Source organism: Callorhinchus milii, unplaced genomic scaffold, assembly GCF_018977255.1.
Source record: "Callorhinchus milii isolate IMCB2004 unplaced genomic scaffold, IMCB_Cmil_1.0 Scaffold3, whole genome shotgun sequence".
Taxonomy (NCBI): domain Eukaryota; kingdom Metazoa; phylum Chordata; class Chondrichthyes; order Chimaeriformes; family Callorhinchidae; genus Callorhinchus; species Callorhinchus milii.
Genome location: NW_024704744.1, coordinates 14,839,274 through 14,860,223, shown reverse-complemented (window position 1 = coordinate 14,860,223; position 20,950 = coordinate 14,839,274). Strand labels below are relative to the sequence as shown.

General features: G+C 42.3%; 1 protein-coding gene across 1 annotated transcript; it reads right to left on the bottom strand.

Moving 5' to 3' along the window:
* Window positions 1-16,370: 16,370 nt before the first annotated feature.
* On the bottom strand, window positions 16,371-19,508 carry id2a (inhibitor of DNA binding 2a). The gene is made up of 3 exons (XM_007906466.2): window positions 19,094-19,508; window positions 17,967-18,031; window positions 16,371-17,035 (listed from the first exon to the last, which is right to left on the bottom strand). Exons 1-2 carry the CDS (start codon window positions 19,460-19,462, stop codon window positions 17,975-17,977), a joined length of 426 nt encoding a protein of 141 aa, XP_007904657.1. The 5' UTR covers window positions 19,463-19,508; the 3' UTR covers window positions 16,371-17,035; window positions 17,967-17,974.
* Between the last annotated feature and the right edge of the window lie 1,442 nt (window positions 19,509-20,950).

The window sequence follows — 20,950 nt, the reverse complement described above, 5'->3', positions numbered from 1 at the left end:
ATGAAGGATTCCTTCACCCTGGTGATATCAACAGCTCTATAGCTTTATAACACTGGAGGAATGAATGATTGATGGCTAGTTATTGGAGAGTCATGGTAATATTCATATGATTTAGTTACTTATCAAGACAAAATGTCTCAAAAGAGAGCTTCTTACAGTGTGGGTAGTGATGGTATATGTAGGTTTGTAATCAATCCATCGTTCTTGATTTAACAATCTACATACCCAACTGAGAACCCCGACAACTAGGCACAAGTGACCCAGGCTCCTCATAGATTGGGAGTCTTGAAGCAAACGTTCAGGTGATTAGATTGGCCAAAGGCTCTTTATGAAATATGTCAGAGAAGACAACACACATTATTGTCATGTGCTGCATTCTCCCTAATATAACTAGATAGAGATCTACCCCTGAATATGCTGGCAGGCAATTCTGTACTACATTAGGGCAGGATTGTGTGTAGGAGCCATCAGCAGGAAACCAACCACTCACTGCAGCCAAGAGATGTGTGTTTTAGGAACTTATTGAACAGTTTTTCACTAAGTAACAAAATTGGCCACTTACACATCATTCCTTTTTGGTTTTGTTGTGTGTTGGGTATCTTTTACTTTACCGCCTATTGTGCAACTTTTATTTTTGTCAGAATGAAAGACAGATGCAGCAGATTGTAAGATTTGTAGAAAATTGTGGGTTTATGCTCCACATCAGGACTTGAGCTCAACACGGAATTGGGAGATAGATAGCAACACTGTTGGAGATGCCAACAGATGAGATGTTAAAACTGAGGTTTTTTAGGTAGAGTAAAAGTTAACGATCCCATGGTATTATTCAAAAAGGAAAGGAGATTCTCCCGTTCTCCTAACCGACAATCTCAGAAAATTGAACCTCATTGTTTGTGGATCCTCGCTACATGCAAAATGACCACGGAAACAGTCTATGATCTTGCATTTGTATAGTGCCCCTTAAGCAGAGTGGCTGTTGGATATTACTGAATATGTATTGTATTTACCATTTCCATTGATATTTTATTAGAAATCTTAATAAATCTTAATAATCTTAACAGCCTGTGGTTACACTTAACAGTAATAAATGTTTCAACAGGATAAATTGGTATAAAAATACAAGTTCTTTCTTTCCAATGTGAATACTAACATAACATAACATATAGGAGCAGGAGTAGGCCATTCGGCCCTTCGAGCCTGCCCCGCCATTCAATCATGGCTGATCTTCTAATCTAACTCCAGCTAATAACTTAACCCTGCCTTATCCCCATATCCCTTAATACTCACCAGTTTTCTGCTACACTGAATGACAAAAGGCTTACATCAGATTCAACTTTAGTGCTGTTGGCTGCTTTGTGTACTTTTTGTGAGACCAGATGGCATACAAATGCTGACCAAGATCAAACTTAACTCTAAATAATAGATCCAAACAAAAGCTGTGGATACAAAGTCGTAAACAGGTTTCAGGAGTCTCGCTTCACAATTCTTACTTGGAAGTGACTCTGCCTTTGATAACAGCTTTTAAGAGAGAAGTAGATAATTATTTGGGGAGGACAAGTTTGCAGGGCTATAGGGAGAGAGCGGGGGAGTGGGATTGATTTGGGTAGCTCTTTTCAAAGAGCCAGCACAGTCCCGATGGGCCGAATGGTCCCCTTCTGTGCTGTATAATTCTATGATTCTATGTCTCATCCGAGTAGTACACAACATTCATTACTATTGAGCTGCACTACCAGAATATGGTTTCTAATTAAAAAATCAATAGTGTTTGGCTAAACACAACACAAAATCAGGAAAAATCCTAGCAATTCACATGAATTTAAAGTACTCCTGACCTTTATTGATTAATGACAAATGTTGCTTTACATAGACTGTGGTGTTGATAATGATCATTCCCGAGTGCCAATTCCCAGGCGGGGCAAAACCTTAGACAAGTTCCCTTACTTCACATGCCTCTGTTTACCTTGTGGTAAGTACGAATCCGCTTGTTAGTCGATTGGCAGCAACTTCTCAAAGACGTGACAAGGCGCTATATCAAATGCAAGGATTATTATTATGCCAACACCTTCCTCCCTATCTCTGTGACTTTCTCTTACCCCACCCTTCTGCTCGCCCCACCTGCTGAGTTATCTTGCATGCATCTATCATGCATCCCCTGCCCTCTTCACGCCTTCACTGATAACCAGCTTTTAGGTAAAACACCCCTAACCTCTAGAACTCCCCTCCACCCTTCTGTCTCACCTGTTCTCTTGCCTAAATACAGTTTACAAACCTACCTCCTCGTCCACATTTGCAGTCACCAGCAAGCCCCCTCCCCTGCTCCTCCCCTTTCTCAGTACCTGTATGAAGCACTCCAACACTTTATCCTATGTGAAGGATGTTATATAAATTTAATTTGTTATTAGAGTTCTTTCACCAGACCTTACCAATTTTGTGCTTGTTCACTGTACCCTTTCATACAGTTTCTCTTCAAAATACTTATCCAATTTCCCTTTAAATGTTTTATGGCCTTATCTTCAAATCCGCTTGTGGTAAAGCATTTCATTTTCTATTAACTCTCAGTGGGACAATGTTTTCTCATACTTCTGATTTTATTCACTAACCAGTGGAAATAATCATTCACCATTTATTTATGCTCTTGCAAACTTAAAATATTGTTAAAATTATCGTGACATGATATAAACAGGCCTCAAAGAATTTGGGATTTTGGTCACCTTCAATTTCAAATTACAAAACAGACCCGGAGTCCCGTCTTGTGTTTTGATTCCCAGTGGGGGAGAAATCTTAGGTAAGTTTCCTTACTCCACATGCCTCTGTTTACCTAGCAGGTGGTAGGAACCCTGTTGTTAGTCAATTGGCAGATTGCTTTCCAGGGGCAATAATCCATCAAAAAAAAATTTGCAAATTTGGTCACTCAATCCACGACTGTTGTGGACACTCCTGTACGCAATTGGCTACCGCATTTCACCCACAAAATAAACAATCAATTCACTTTACAGTATAATCTGTGAAGCACTTTTGGATGTTTCCACAAGTGTCAAATGCAAGGATTATTATTATTTTACTGTGCAAAAAGTGTCCCGAATAGTGAATTACCCTCATTATTAGGGTGGCCACACAATCACGTTCCACTGTACCTATACTCTTTGCCTTCTTTGCCGATTACAGAATGATTATTTAAGTGAGACACTGCATTTCAAGAACACATTTTCCTCCACCTCTCATTGACACTTCAAGACAGGGCTGAGGGAGAGCTGCATTGTCAGAGGTGCCGTCCTTTGGATGAGACATTAAAGGAAGGTTCCGTCTGCCTGTACAGGTGGATGTTAAAGATTGCTTGGCACTCGTCAAAAGACAAGCGAGTTTCTCGCAGTGTCCTCCTGGCCAACGATCCCCCAAATAAAATTGGTCATTCACTTTTGTGGGACATTGCTGAATAAGCAAAAATAGCCTCCACACTCGACAAACTACACAGTCACTTCACATTACAGGACATTAAAGACCTGCAGAATATCATCTTTTAAATTACGACCGAATTTAAGAATTTTTCACCTTGTTGTGCAGTCTTAAATTGGATAACAAAATAGTCTTACACTCTAAGACTCAGTGACGTGTACGGTCCAGGCTCATACATGATGAACAATCATTTGGTTGATAAACATAAGAACATAAGAATTTGTGAGACAAAAGAAGACCAAAGTCCATCCAGTTCGCCTTCCACCATCCTGGCAATCACATGCATATGTATCGTCCCAAACTATATACTGTATCCCAAGGCACTAACGCCATTAGTTCTGTTGAAGACATGGGGCGTGGAGACAGCGTGGATGATCTGGAATAATATTTATTCATTTATACTTTTTGTTTTAAAAATAATTTACAGAATACCCCAGAATATTGAGATCTTGCTTGCCAGGCTGATCCTATCCAAATGCAGCATGCGCTTGCCATAAATGGATACAATTTTAAAACAGCATTGTGATTGTTATTTTTATTTGCTTATGTCAATGCTGGTACCATTCTGTAACGCGTGTTTTGTGAGGCTGAATAAATGGATGGAGATTTGTCACAGCTTGATTCTATAGTGGAGACAAACAGATTACCTTTAGAGCAAACTCTGGTGTAGTGTGTGTACACACAGCATTTAATGATTTAAATGTTTTCTTTAATTAATAGGAACTAAATTTCAGGAGCAGCTGTGTGATATACTAGGGAGATACACGTGTCTTCTCTAAAGGACAGTGGAGGCCACTTGAATTCAACAAAGCAATTTTCCTTGAGTTTCTCAGATTGCAATATAATGTGATCATACTTGCTTTGTTGTGCAGTGTTTGTACTTTACGAAGCACCTGTGTCTTCAACTACTGTCTTTAAACTCTACGGTCATTAACAAAGTGAGCCAACGCAATTGCATGGTTATTCTAATTAGTGCTTTCAATGTAAGGCATTTGATGAATTTCACCCAAAAACACACTGCCTGGGAAAGATATCAAATAATAATAATAATCCTTGCATTTGATGTAGCGCCTTTCTTGTTGGAAGGACATCTCAAAGTGCTTTCATAGGATTACTGCAAAGTGTTGTGACTGTAAATGTGTTTTGTAAGAGCTGGAGTTAAGTGGAAATATATAATAATAATCTTTCAAAATTCGGAATGATTTCAAATAACAATAACCGTTGCATGTTGAATCAATTTCACTTTTGAAGTTACTCTTTTATGTTTTTTTTTCCTTATTTTAATATGCTGTTAAAATATTGTTCTATGTGTTTTGTGAGTGAGTGAATGAAAGGAGATTTGTCGTAGCTTGTTTCTTTATTAGTGATATTTAGCGATTCTACAGGGTGTCCACAAATTTCCCTTAACCCTCCCATTACAAAAACAATGTATGAGACTACAACAGAAAACCCATGACAAGGTAAAATCACAAAAATACAGTAAAGTAGGAGGTCGTTTGGTCCATAAAACCTATGCTGGTGCCAGCTACTTAACTGCTCTAATCCCAATCTGGTGCTCTTTCTCACCATCAATAGATGCATCAGTGGATATCATAGTCTAAATTCCTCAGTGCTACAACCATGTTGCAGTTGTGAGAGAAAATGTCTCATCTTCAACACAGGATTTTGTGGAGCTAAGTATTCTGTACAGAGTATACTACCACAGTACATTTGGCAAGATGCTAGGTTGGAGCAAAAAAAAACTTATTTGGCTTTATTGATGCTTACAATGAGATTGTTACTGTTATTTAGCTACTGAAAAATGTTTGTTTTTATTGTAAATTCATGCCACTTCAATATAATCAGCAGATTGATAAGGATGCATTAGCAACGTGCGATCAGTGTTTAACACCAGTTATTGCTGATAAGGAAAACTTGAATATGGAGATTACACTCTTAGCAAATTACAATGAAGGCCTCATTGCAAACGAATTGTGCAGCTGGCTATATAACAGGATTTGATTGAAAATGAAAATAAATGCCCAAATTCCCTAAAAAGTGGCTACGCGTGTGAGATAACTTTGATGAGAAATTGTCAAGGTCGCTCTCCTTATTTCTACAATGGAATCTGTGCTAAAGATAGGCGTTGTGTTAAAAGCAAGATGGATGTTTTTGGTAATACTTTACAGCTGTGGGGAAGGTCGAATCCTAAAGATGCAGAATTGGAAAAAGGAGACAGAAGCAGTGAGATGGACTTGCCGCTATTTTTTCTAGTGACCACATCATGTTTTTTGGAGGAATGGTTAGGCACCCAGGAGTTTCCTGGCCACTACTGAATATACAGTTGGGAAACTTCAACTTGAATGTAGTGTCTCTCTGACTTTCCCACATGTTCTGATTTCACATCACGAGATCACAAGATTGGTTTGGATCCAGAAGGCCTTTCAGAAAACCTACTCTACTGTCCCCTCATCACTGCATCAAGCTGCCTTTTAATTGAATCAAGGGCCCTAGTCTCTAACACCTTTCCTGGCCACTTGCTCCAATCATTGATTATCCTCTGGGTAAGAAAAATATCCTGGTGTCTATCCTTGACAACTCTTGACAACCCTAAGCCAATGTCCTCTTGTTCTACTGTCTTGATGCATCCTAAAATATTGTTCTGGGTTTACTTTTCTTATTGAAAATGGTGAACACCTTTATGAGGTCCGCTCTGTTAGACTGGAGAGCCCTTCTGTTAGACTCAAGAGCCCTCGCTTGTCTAATTGTTGCTCAAACCTCCGAGAAAATGAGTTCAAGTTATGAGGTTTTTTGACAAACTGACACTGATTTTGGTAATGAGGCCTAGCCGTTAGGAATGTCCCTGATCTCCGACATATGTACAGAACTGGTACGAGATGCAGATTAGGAAAAAGGAGATAAAATTGGTGAGATGAGGAAGCAAGACAGTGATGCTAAAGAACAACAAGCTTCTCCGGTGCACGTCAATGCAGTCACTGATGAAGGCAAATATGCTTTGTTTTTGCTGACATCTTTTGGCAGCTTTACCCTTTATTTTTGCTGAGATCTTCCTCTAAATATCTTCCCTTGTACAGTACTTGCTCCACAGGAGGTTTCAAAGGGCAAGGAGTGCGACTAGGAATCACCAATAACAGAGCTACCAGGCCTGAGGAGGAAGGAAGTGAGATCAACAATGACAAACCTGGCTAGAGGTATGTAGCTCTTATAGTGATGGCTATAATAAGCAGCCACTTGAAGAGAATGTCAGGGCACTAAATTTGCTGCCAAATTGCATACACATACCCATATTACCAAACAGCATCACTCCGCTGATACAGTATAAAAGTGCATTCAGCAGACCCTGGCCAAGAAACCTTTGTACTCGTTTAATCTGAATGTGAAAGAATGGTAGAAATGTTTGCTATTAGAGGCTGCCTGATGATTTTGACAGACACTGTGCAATAATTAAGCATGGAATCAGAGGGAACGATTGTCAGTCTCTCCAGAATGAAATGTGACCTTTTACTTGTGTACCGTCCTCCTGTATGAATGGGGAATCATACGGAGGCAATACATGAATACATTAAGTGGGAATATGTAAAACGACTTGCCTCCATTGAATTTTGTAATGTTTCTGCAGGAATCAATGCACCAGTGCGCGTGTGTTGTAATATATTTCTGCCTTCATTTATTCCATGAGTTGCCTGAACTTTAACTTTGATTTTAATTCTGCCTTTACATTACTGTACAGGGAAAATAATGTGCCTTTATAAGAATAAATAGTATTCCACACCATACTATTGTGATAATAGCAAACAAACATTTAACATGGGGGTCACCATTCAGTATTATTGGAGTCTTTTTCTAGACACAAGCATTGCATGTTCTTCCATATAAATGAATGCCCTCCCTACTAAGGGAATCAAATACCTGCTCATGAATGACCTTTAGAACATAGAACATAGAATATAAATACACCGTCACCACACATTACAGTAAGTCCTGTTAAACGCTTTGAGATGTCCTCCTGATATGAAAGGCGCTGTATCAAATGCAAGCAATATTTATTTATTGTTACATACATTGAAAAGTTTATATAATAAAAATAATCCTTGCATTTTGTATAGCGCCTTTCGTGTCAGGCCAAAGTACAAAAGCATTCACAGGATCTAATGTAAAGTGGAGACTATGTGTTTTGTGGGAGTACACGGCAGCCAATTCGTGCACAGCAATGTCCCACAAATAGCCAAGGAGTGAATGGACAATTTTATTTTGAGAATTGTTGGCCAGGACACCAGGAGAAATTCCCTTCTCTTGTCGAATAGTGCAGTGGGATCTTTAACATCCACCTGAACAGGCAGACAGGGCCCTCCGTTTAACATCTTATACCAAGGATGGCAGCTCCAGCAACACAGCACACCCCTCAGCATGGCACTGGAGTGTCAGTTTAGACTGTGCGAGTTCCAAGTCCCAACATGAGGCTTGAACCTAACACTTATCAGCCTTAATTCATCACCCCTGGAAGTTTGTCTCTGTATTGACAGTCATGCTTTCAGTAGCTATTATGGATGAAGATTTACAACATATTTGGTCGTGTGCTGTGAGGAACATATTTTTGCAGCTGCCTGATCCTATGGCTAGGACCACTCATTCTATTTAGGAGGGAGGCTTGCACATTTCCATTACTGAAAGTACATGCTGAGCAGTTTGCAGAATGAGAACCCCAAGATTAAATTACTCCCTACACCAGACTCCGTCATCTTCTATTATTATCTGACCCAGAGCACATGGGAAAGCAAACAAGATTAGAGGAGAAGAACCAATGGCTTTCCAGGCATCTTTTACTCTAGAGCCAGAGAGGAAAATATCTAATACATTGAAACATGTTCTTCCTTTGTCATAACAGTATTAGGTTTATAAACTTTGACACTGGTGAAGAGTTGCAGAAGAATTATAGTTGTCGGTAAAAATCCTGTATACCCGAAGTAGGGTTGACAACCCAGGTAAATGATAGATGTTTGAGAGTTTTTATAGACATAATCTGGTTTGATTTGGACCAGCTGTTCTTCTCTAGTGTATATTTTTAAATTGCGTACAAGCCTGTGTGTTTTTGTTGAACCTTTCCAATTCAAATTAATATCTTTCCTTCCTCCTGCCAGATTTTCCCTTACCACTGGTATCATCACCACGGGGAGTTTTGAAAGAAAGTAAAATGTGACATTTTCCTATGTGACAGAAAGATGCAATTGTATTGAAGAGATTATTCATGCATTTAACCACAATATTAATAATCCTGCATTTAATTAAAATATTGAATTAATTGTGATATGACAAATGGTATTCATAATGTCATGGTTACATTATTAAAGAGGCACCATTTTTGTGATATTTTTGTCCTGTTTGCAAATATATGCCGCGACAATGTAAATTGCATTGAAACACGTCTCAGTGTCCCTTAGATTAGAAAGGAACAGCTGCTCCTTTTCAGACAGATTCATGAGTTAGAAACGTGCACATAAAATATGAATATTTACTTTAATGTATTTGACCTGATCACCTGTCCTGATGACAACCCAGCAGTTTTGGTATCAACCATGACTATCTGTGGGACACTCAATCCACAAATGTTTGTGGGATTGGTGTGCTCAATTGGCTGCCACGTTTCGCCCACAAAATATACAGTCAAATCACTGTACAGTATATCCTGTGCAGCGCTTTGAGATGTCTTGAAGACGTGATAAGGCGCTATATCAAAAGCAAGGATTATAAGCAGAATTTCTAGTTGTGTTGTAAACTTATTCTAGCCAAGGTAGTGGTTAAGAAGCTACAATTGATCATATTGCTGTTGGCATGAGTGGAGAAGGGAGAATCAACCCCAGGTCCTGTTCCACATCATTATCCATTGCAAAGGATTTATGTGTGGATCTCAGGTAGTTATGTTGGATAGTTATGCCGAGAGCTGACACCCACAGAATTGGTTTATACATGAGCGAAAGTAATTTAGATGATGAATCAGAGTTCTGCTGTGTCTGTGGGATTGGGAATGTAAACCAGCATGAACCAACCCCTCAGGAGAGAAGCAGAGAAAAATTGGGCCAAAAAGAAACCTATTTGTGACTGCAACACAGGGCTGTACAAGTTGCGTAAAGCTAACCTGTTTCAACACAGTCTAATTGAGGAGGCATTTTATGCGCAGTTAACAGCTTATCTAAAAAGATGGTTCTACAGAATGGTATATATTAAGAGCTTGAAGGCCAAACGCTAGTCTTTGAGAACCAATGTTTAAATATAGATCAACATCAATGCACTCTCCATCTATTATATAGATTTTGAGTCAAACCTATGCTATTGGATAGGATAGTATCTTGCAGTCTGGAGTGGGCAGCATTATGCTGAATTGGCTTCTGACCCAATGGGCTGCGGTATAGATCCATCTGTGTGGAGGTTGGAAGAGTTGGCAGAAGCTGTTGAGCAGATTAAAAGGCTTTAATGATTCAGTCCACTGGGAGGAAATGGACTTTCTACTGCGTCACTTTGCTAATGGTAAGGCAGCAGACACAGCTGGTATCAATGCTGAGTTCCTAAAAGCTCCTCTAGGGAGGAGGCAGAGGATGGCAAAGATCTGTCACTGATCTTACAGATCAATGAAAGAAGTCGTCAACACCCCTCAGAGCTGCCCTTTTAACGGCTGGTCAATGGGATTCTGTTCAAGGCACACACTCCTGCACTGCAATTGTGTAATAATAATAATAATCCTTGCATTTGATATAGTGCCTTATCACACCTGAGACGTCTCAAAGCACTTCACAGAGTATACTGTAAAGTGAATTGACTGTATATTTTGTGGGAGAAACGCGGCAGCCAATTGCACACAGCAGTGTCCCACAAACAGTCGTGGATTGACTGACCAAATTATTATTATTTTTTGAAGGATTATTACCCACGGAAAAGCGATCCGTCGATTGACCAACAACCGGATTCCTACTCACAGCTAGTTAAACAGAGGCCTGTGGAGTAAGAAAACTTGCCAAACGTTTCGCTGGCCCAGTAATCTAAACCAGGTCTCTCGCTTGTGAGGCGAGTGCTCTAACCACTGAGCTACAGGACTCTCCGTGATTCTAGTAAAACAGCATTTAAAAAAACACTATTCATCATTACCTAATGGTGATATCTATCCACAAGAATTGTAACCCCAGTGAGACTGAGAATTCTGAGCATCCTCACTGATTTTAGTGTCTCTTAAATAGTTGTTTCTGATAGTCACAGGCACATTATATCAGATATTTGGGAGGCCTGTGGTGTAATGAGGGAAGAACAACCTGGATTTTGTTCTCAAGAGGGGCAGGCACTATATGAGATTATGAACATCATAAGCCCAAGGGAAACCCACATGATGCATTCATCAATTTCCGTAAGGCTTTTGACCTAGTGCCAATTAAGAAATTGGAGGCTATTGGAGTACTTGGGTTTTATCTGGGTTATATATTCCAGCTTCAAGATTCTAGATAGGCAAGGCTATCCATCCACTGTCACCCTAACTACCATCCATTGAATTAATTAATGATGTATTGGATGGGATTGAGAGGGATGGTCTTGCAGTATCTGATCCAGGCATTTCTGATAAAATTGAGTGCTACAGACGATATTGTGCTGTTGGCAAACTCATGTGGTGATTTCATGCTCTGCTCTCACCAACTTCAACACTGCGCCAATCAGTGATGCCCCCAATTGTAGTGTTTTGGGTTGACTCCTCTAATGTTAGCAGCTTTTTAGGTTTGTCCTAGTTCTTTCCCATACATCTTCACACCCTGAACCCAAGGCAGAATTGCATCCTCCCTGCATCTTCACTCCCTTTCTCCTTATGTTATTCTTTGTGTATTGTCAACTGAAATGCAATGTTAAATATGAAAATACTTGGACCTGACCTTGCCCTTGCTTCGAATTCTTCTATTAGAAAACTTAGTCAATGGTCTTTCTCCTGATTCAGACCCATCGTTTCTCAGACACTCATGTGTGGAAACTATTCAAAAGCAAAATCATTGTGAGAGCCCCAAACAAGTGTGGCGCTGCTGTTAAAACAGACACCTCCATCTGTTTTGGTAAATGGTACCCACATCGCGTTTTATCATTAAACAAATGGAATGATGGAAGACAGGACTTCTTCCTGATTTATTTTCAGGAATACTGTGCTTTATACTTTATTGTCCATTGTTATCTCTCACTTGGGTGCTGAGTTTCAATCTTGCAGAATTTGACTTCCAATATGTCAATGTTTTAGAAATGTCACCATTGCAGTGGTGAGATCTTTTAAACCTTTACTGTTTTATTCATAGAATCATAGAATTATACAGCACAGAAGAAGGCCATTCAGCCCATCATGTCTGTGCCGGCTGTATTAATCTGTGAGAAAGCGAAAGACAAGGGAAGACAGTCAGATCCCCAAAATATGTTACCTTGGGGTAGTTGAGGGCAGATAGACAGTGGTCTCTCCACCCATACTTTCCGGGAACCCACCACCCTGTATGTTTAATAACTATATAAAATAAATCATTTTAAAACACAAACTGACAGCAGAGCTGTTGCTACTTACTGTTGCAGTCAGTTTTCAGGATTACAATTGGGGAAAATTAGAATTGTTATAAACATTTTCAGAACTAGACATTACATTTCTTTTTATTATTTTTAAAAAAGAGCATTCATTAAAACAATTTATGTAAAATGAAGAAATCCAGTTTATGTTAAAAAAAACTCACGCCGTTTTAATGAAGTTGGAAGCCATAGGCTTTCTATAGCTTTAATATAAGTATATAGTATATAATAATAATTATACTATAGCCTCCACAATAAACAACCAGTGTTTTTTTCTTCCTGTGAGAAGGGGCTTTTCGCAGATTAAACTATTAAAATAATCTTTGACACAAATGGCAATAAAAAGTATCAGAGATACCAGAGGAGACTAGTGATAACAGGCTGCCACACCGAGCACTGCAAACATTGCTTCCACACCTTGAAGTTTCAGTGTAGAAATTACACTGTGCTCTTTGTGTCCTCCTTCTCTGCTTTATGGCAAGGGAAATATTATTATTTTCGATGGTAAGCATTCACTGGAATAATTAAAATAAAAACATTGACAGCGGGGATGCTTCTTTAAAAAAAAAGTCTCTTATTGCCAGTGTTAGCTTTCCCTGTGTTAGATTTCATTTGGACTGAACAATGGCAGCACTGAAATAATGTGACACACAGGGGGACGGGGAAAAAGGTGGGTAAATGGAACTGAAAGGATTGTTCTGTAAAAGGGCCATCGCAGCAGAAACCATGGGCCAAATGTGCTGCATAAATGGTTAGGGTATGTAAAATGTAAATGATCTAACTGGGAGAAGTCACAAAAGGAGTGTGCTTGCACCCAAGGGTCAGCAGTGGGCAGTGTGGCCCTCCTCATCCATCCTTCCTCTGTGTTATTAATAATACTGAGCTGACAACTGAAACCATCACCATGAGGAGGGGCAGAGTGATGTTTAAAACAAGAAAAAAATATGATTTGTAACAATAATTATATAAAATAATATTATTTTCAATGATCTCACTGTTCTATTTCTTTTCACTAATTCGCTAATATAAGTAAAACAACAAAAAAAAACAACACTGTCCCTGGAATTGACTACTGCTTTCTGTCTGCCTTCATTTTTCACCTGGTGACTTTGAAAACTTCGACATACAATAATAATAATAATAATATAATAATAATATGTGCCTAAATAAACAGAGCTTGTGGTGCTAAATCCAACGTTTGAAACGTAACCTGAGGACAGATTAATGTAGATACTTGATGCAGCTTTAAGCAATGTGCAAACCTGGGGTGTGAATTTCACTAATTCACAGTGCACACTGTGTCCTGTAGGTGGCGCTCTGCTCTCACAAACCAACTGTGAGCCACTTAACAGCGTTGGACTGACTGCACTGTGTTGTGCATCCCAGACTGTACTGTATTGCATGTACCTTGTAATGTGTGTGTATATATATATATATGTACCACCAGCGACGTTATAAAGGTTTCAAATGCACAACATAAGAGAAACACACCTCGCTTTGGGTGGCAACTTCTGGTCATGGAAAAATAGCGCATCTAATCTTGATGTTAACTTTCTGATCTCAGTGAATTATTGTGGTTGAGAATGACTTCCCTCCTGTTCTTTGCCTCATTGTAAACACTACAAGTAACACTTGAAGAATGCACTCGCATAGGGTTGCTTCTGCAGGTCGGATTAATATATATATTTTTGTAATATGTGTTAAAACAATGGAAGATCTCCTGATATGGGAATTCACCGGTTGCAATGTAAATCAGAAAATGAGCACGACATCAAACAACTGATCATGTGAGAGATCAATAAAAGGGGTGAAAGGGTCATAAAAGACTAATACAGTTTATTCTCAACTGTATTGCGAGAATGTTCAGAAATGCATCAGCTCCTGATCTTTGAGTATGATGGAGTGTTCTGGATGCACACGTATCAATGTCAATCCCCGTCCAATACTTGTCAACGACATACACAGCAACATATGGGTAACATTGGAGGCTGGAAATATATATATATACATATATATATATACCAGCATCCATTTCATTAAAGGACATCAAATGCAGACAAAGAAGCTTCAGCGCGCATCAGTGGGTAGCATTGAACAAATTTATTCCACGTTCAGTGTTTGTGTAAATGATGTGTGCAGTCGAGTTTCCAGATTGGGTGTTGTGTGTGTGTGTGTGTGTGTTTTTTAACATTGATCGAAACATCAGTATTGTAATAAAATGCAGCATTCATCGTTGTGCATGAGTGTGACCAATGTGATCAGCACAAGATTAAAGTTCTTGCATAGCTCTGTGTTATGTGAACACTCATACTGTCCAAATTGCTAAAGAGTCTTAAAAATAATTCAGAGTATCCCCCCCCCTACACCCCCCCCCTCACACACACACACTTGAATAGTGCATCAGATGCAATATACCAGGATCTCCTCAGCCTGTGTGCACAGCGTTAAAATACTGCAAATGGATCAAACTTCCTCTAAATAATGCAGCATTAATGGGCTAAACTCTCATACGATTCGTGCCATGTGCAATGGTTTAGACTTTTTTCTTTGGAAGAGGTAATAAGTGGAATGGGTGGGGGTGGGGGGGGGGGGAGGGCATCGGTAGTTGTAACCGGTCTGTGTACTGTACTGGAGGGATAATAAAGTCTCGAGACTTTTTGGTAGGTTGAGTGGAGGAATGAGCGCAGTGCTCCCCCGGGGCTGTGTGTGTGTGTGTGAGTGAGTGAGTGTGTGTGTGTGGCTCTGTGTGAAGGGCAGAGAAGGGCAGCGACTCCAGACTCGCCGGCGCCTCCCAAACACCTGTTAGACTCAGGTTAATGTCTTATTGCTCACAGGTGAGAGGTTCCCTGTTTCACAATAAGAGTTTCCATTTCACAATAAAGATCCGCACATCCACATCATCAGCTCTCACTCTCTCTCTCTCTCTCACACACACACACACTCACTCCCCAACACCAAACCACTTGAATTATTTCTCTCTCTCTCTCCCCCTTTCTCTCCCTCTCTCTGCATTCCTCGTAAACCGGAGCAAAGTCAACAGTTTTGAAAAAGGAGGTGGAAAGGAGTGGTTTTCATGCGGCAATTCGTGTTTTTTTTAATAAGGCGTAAATGTAATGCACGTAAAATGTTGTCAGTCAAACCTTTTTCTGCGGTGTTTAATGGACCAGGAATGTTGCCACCGGTTTCGACCTTATTATTCCTAAAATCGGGTCACTATAACGAAACAAAACCGCGGATCTTTTGTCTTTTGTGTCTTCTGCGCAATTGATGTCGTGATGAATTTACTTCGCACTTCTTCGGTGATTTTGGAGCACTTTTTTTCAAAAAAAAATTCAAGACATTTCTACAGCAACTGCTGACTTCGGAAATGCAGTTTCTTGGTTGTAATTGACGTGTGGAGTCAGAATGAATGACACTGATCTCCACCCCGGAAAAAAAAAACACCCTAAGATATGCGTCTGCAGTGCAGTGCATTTGCAATAAGAAATGTTCGTGCTGTAATGAGGAAATCAATCAAGAAGCATATTAATCTTAAGATCACCAGTCCAGTAAGATGTGAATCTTGAGTATGTACCCTGTTCCCCTTTGTGAATCAATTTCCTTTCTGAAGATGTTAAGAGAAGAGTTGTGTCCCTGGGTCTGGGGTCAGATATCCATATTTTAAGGATCTCACAGCAACAATATGGTTACTGAGGCTGTGGTGTTAATTAACTCAGGAACACACACCCCCACCCACCCCTCCCTCCCTCTGTAGATGCTGCGAGCAATGCAACCAAAAACTTTCGAAATGAATCCCAACTTCTGTAAACAAATCCCGTTATCTGCCACCTGCGGGGTTTTTTTTTAATATTAAAAAAACGTAGGTAGAAGTTTTCAAATTGTAGAAGTGTTTATTATCGTTGGAAGGATGCCCAGAGCTCCCGGTGAAAATTGCAAGTCTCCTTACTTTTGGGATTGGATGTGTTTATTCGTGACAAGGATTCGGAGCTGCTACTGAAATGCAACCGGGAAATGCATTCCTGAAATGCAACCGGGAAATGCATTCCTGAAATGCAACCGGGAAATGCATTCCTGAAATGCAACCGGGAAATGCATTCCAATTTACAGTGATGTGGAGTTGCGAGATGGTTGGTCAGTCAATTTGCCTTGAGATCAAAAACTCTGTGGAGGAATCATCTGCAATCCCACTGAAGCCATCCAGGTCCCCACATGCCGGCGCTGGTTACCAGGCATTCCTGGTTTTATATTTGGGCACTATAAAAACTACCATATTCGGTTAATGCAGTCATCGGCCAAGTTTACCGATAAATATGACATTTCTAAGTCAATAAAACCAACCAAACGTTGCATTCAGTTAAGCGACGGATTTATTTTTGTATAAAAAAAGTACGATTTACAATATTAACTTTTATAAAAAGTTTCGGCATAATTAAGTACAGCATTACATCGTTGCAGAAATGTACATCTCTGCTACTATACACAATACCCTTTCGATTAAAGAGTTTCACAAGGGGTAAGGGGGTGGGGGGGGGTTGTCTATCATCACACAAGGGGCGGGCGCCAAGTCCTCTACGTTAGCCAAAAAAAAGGAACATTTCTGTCAAACGTACAAAATAAAAATTCAGCAACTAAAAGATTTCTCTCTTTTTTTTTTCCCCAGTCAGTCAGTCACACGCTCCACCTTCAGCAAAGGTAAAGTCTCTCTCTCTATCTCTCTCTCCCCAAACGACGAATGAATGTCTCCTTGTGAGGTTGTGTTTTTTTTTGCGCTTCCCGTCTGGGATATTATTAATAAATCTAGAAAGACAACAACTGCAAAGCCTTCCAAATGAAGGAAGGGCAGTCAGTGCGTTTATAAATAACCGATCAGTCCCCCACAGCGACAGAAGCTGGAGGGAGGATCTATCAGAGAGTCAGTCAGTCAAGTCAGTCAATGATTGCTGTTGGGTCACTGGGGCTGTGAGCGCTCCCGGGCAGAGGCTGCATCAGCTCAGGCCTCGTGATGTGCGAACACCTGCAAAACATTCAATGGAGAGAGGGAAAGAGGGAGGGAGAGAGAAGGAGGAGGAGGAGGAGAGGGAGAGGGGGGGTGTTAGCAACAACAAACACATAGCTCAGGCCTTTCGGACAGACTGGCGCCAGAGAGGAAACCACACACACACTCACACAGTATTAGCCTAAAGACTCCCACCAACAAGAGGCTGTACAAAGCGCCTCTCTTTTATAACCCTGACCACCCCCTCACCCCCACCCCCTCACCCTCACCCCCTCACCCCCACCCAAAAAAAAACCCAACTCTCGTGGATTCCGAGTCAATTTCAATTGCACCACAAACTTAAAAACTCCACGTTTGTCTGGTTTGGGTTTGCTCAGCTATTTTTTTTTGGGGTGGGGGTGGGGGGGGGATTATTTGGCAGCCCTGTCTGATGTTGTATGTACGCAGTGAATGAATGTATCCGCACACTACATGAATTAATGTTTGGTTTGTGGCAGTATTGACAAGTGACACTCACTCACTCACTCACTGTCTGTCCCAACATTGGAGTGATCTTCACTGCGGAGAGGAGACACATCAGTCTGTACTTTAGAGGCTTTATTCGCAGGAAAGCGATCGCCAGTATCAAGAGATCCCTTCTCTCTCCCTCTCCCACATTGCAGATGAGTTATTTCAGCAAAGCATCTGGGACTGAATCCCACACACACACACACATATATATATATATATCTCCTTGGATTTGGTAACCTCACAAGACTTGGGACATCCTCAACGCAGATATCGCCTCCAGATAACCCCCCGTTATAAATGAACCTCCTCTCATCCCACCCTCACACCCCCCAAACACACACACACACACACACACACACAACACCTGAATTTCTTTGTGGGTGAGGAGAGAGCACAGACACGGTACGAAGGCAATAATCGATAGGATTATAACACTTACGATTTTACTCAGCGACAAAGTGCCTTACTGTCGTCTGTCAACAACTGTTTGGGGAATTCAGAAGCCTAGGAAAGGAAAGGGGAGAGGAGGGGTGAGGGGGGTGAGGGGGTGTAAATGTCATCTCTCTTCTTTTTTTTGAAAAAAAACACATTTTAAACAAAAGATCTGATAACAAATAACCGAACCCCCCCCACACACCCACACACACACACAACACACGCAACACACGTTACAGATGTGCATATGCGTTGGTGGAACATGTACAACAGCAGCAATTGCTTTTTTAAAAACATATATGTATATATATATATATGCACAATCTATACATATGTGTCTATATAATACGCGGATACTTCTCATCGCAAATGCGATCGGTCTTAAAGGGCGGAATGCGTCGACTGGCGATTGAACGAATAAATAAATAAACAGCACATAAATCAATGAATAAAAGAAACGCAGACGGGGGGGGGGAGGGTGAGTGGGGTGAGGAGGGGGAGTGGGGTGAGGGTGAGGAGTGGGGTGAGGGTGAGGAGTGGGGTGAGGGTGAGGAGTGGGGTGAGGGTGAGGAGGGGGAGTGGGGTGAGGAGGGGGAGTGGGGTGAGGGTGAGGAGTGGGGTGAGGGTGAGGAGTGGGGTGAGGGTGAGGGTGAGGAGTGGGGTGAGGGTGAGGAGGGGGAGTGGGGTGAGGAGGGGGAGTGGGGTGAGCGTGAGGAGGGGGAGTGGGGTGAGGAGGGGGAGTGGGGTGAGGAGGGGGAGAGTGGGGTGAGGGTGAGGAGGGGGAGAGTGGGGTGAGGGTGAGGAGGGGGGGAGTGGGGTGAGGGTGAGGATGGGGTGAGGGTGAGGGTGAGGGTGAGGATGGGGTGAGGGTGAGGATGGGGTGAGGGTGAGGATGGGGTGAGGGTGAGGAGGGGGAGTGGGGTGAGGGGTGAGGAGGGGGAGAGTGGGGTGAGGGTGAGGAGGGGGAGTGGGGTGAGGAGGGGGAGAGTGGGGTGAGGGTGAGGAGGGGGAGTGGGGTGAGGAGGGGGAGAGTGGGGTGAGGGGTGAGGAGGGGGGGGAGTGGGGTGAGGGTGAGGAGGGGGAGTGGGGTGAGGGGGTGAGGAGGGGTGAGGGGAGGGTGAGTGCCTGTACCTGCAACGAAAGGATGGCGACGTCTGTGTTGAGCGTTGACAGGGGGGTCCGGGAGGGGGACCCCTGCCCCGGGGGCTGGTGGATGACGATGGCCGAGGCGGGGTGCGTGTCCAGGGCGATCTGCAGGTCCAGAATGTAGTCGATGACATGCTGCAGGATCTCCATCTTGCTGACCTTCTTGTTCTGCGGGATGCTGGGCACCAGCTCCCGCAGCTTCGAGTAGCAGTCGTTCATGTTGTACAGGAGGCCGAGCGGCTCCTCGACCGGCGCTTTGCCTCTGGAGATGCCGAGGCTCTGGTCCGAGAGGCCCCGCACCACGTCGCCGCCGCTTGGCTTCCTGGACGATCGCACCGGACTGACCGCCTTCATCCCGGGCAGGAGGTGCGCGCGTGTGTGTGTGTGTGTGTGGGGGGGAATGGGGGGGGGATGGGGGGTGGTGGGGGGTGGGGGGGATTTGCAAAGCTCTGTGGCTTTCTGTAGGGGTAACGCTGCTCGGGGTTTGCTGCTGTTGCTGCTGCTGCTGTGACTCCCTTCTCCTCTCTCTCTCTCTCTCCCCCCTCCCCTCCCACCCAACTAAGCCGTTTCTCCTTTCCCTTCTTCTTCTGCTTCTTTTATTATTATTATTATTATGATTTGCAAAAGGCGGACCCACTCGGTGCTGCTGTTCTGTGCCGCTGTCCGTTTCCAGCGCACCGGTATTTATAGCAGAATGGTGGGCTCTGGGCTGAGGGGCCGCCCCCACTGCAGACCTCATTGGTTGCAGTGGGTGGTGGGTGGGGTGGGGGGGGGGGGGGGTGTGGGGGGAGCATCACTTGCACACATGCACTCCATCACTGGCTCTCCTGCAAAGCGGGGAGGCGCCCACAGCGAGTCCTGCTGCACCAATGCCTCTGCTGTGGGGGCCGGACCGACACTGCCGGGGACCAGGAAGCCAGAAAGCAAATACTCGAGTGACATTTAAAGGGACTGGAGAGCGAGTGGGAGGGGGAGGTAGTGGTAGTGGTGGTGGTGGTGGGGGTCGCATCCTAGCATTGTAAATAAAAAACCCGAGCCGTGCGTATCCAGTGCAACTGGTTTGTCAGGGCCAGAGAGGGTGCAACTTGTTTTTTTTGTTGTTGCACGATTTAAGAAGCGACCAAAAAGAGTGCAAGGTTCCTGCATATCCCACAGCAAAGCAAATCATCCCAACATTGCACTGTTAAAAGATATCTGATATCCAGGAGGGAGGGAGGGAGGGAGGGGGGGGATTGCCCTCCTGGCTCCGCCCCATGTTGTGATATTAAAATAGCGATAGTAGTTCGAGGTATTTAACGATATCACATTACCAATCGTATGGGTTCAATGTTAATTATTTATAAACCGTCTCTCAGCCTTTTTTGGGGGGGAATCGGGAAGTGCTGCAATTTGCACAGACCTCTGCTCCACTCTCCTGGCTTCTGCCCTCAGAACTAGTGTTGGTACTTTAATTCTTTTGATTTATTTAAATTATGCATTGGATAAAATATTTTTTTGTTATTTTTTTTTGAACCCCCCCCACACACACACACACAGCGATGAAGGGGAGCACGTATTTGGTACACCGGCCAGGAAAAATCTCAAAGAGGCAATTTTCAGCCCAGTGCTGTTTGCTTTTTTTTATATATATCGATGTAGTTATAAATTGGTTTCCTCATCCTGACAATGATGTGAAAAGGTATCAATTCAACGCTGATCCGACAAAATTAACCTTTTGCAATATTGTACGAGAAATGTGCATATATATATATATATATATACCTTTTTTTTGTTGGGGGAACGAGGTCTCTCTTTGATAAGAAAAATACACCTCAGATCCGCAAGATGTTTATGGAATTTTCT

Bases quoted from the DNA above. Each gene is read 5' to 3' on its own strand.
- id2a (XM_007906466.2), bottom strand. From the start codon at position 19,462: ATGAAGGCGGTCAGTCCGGTGCGATCGTCCAGGAAGCCAAGCGGCGGC. The intron at 18,032-19,093 runs GTACAGGCACTC...TTCCTTTCCTAG, and splicing joins TCGCCATCCTTTCGTTGCAG to GCTTCTGAATTCCCCAAACA.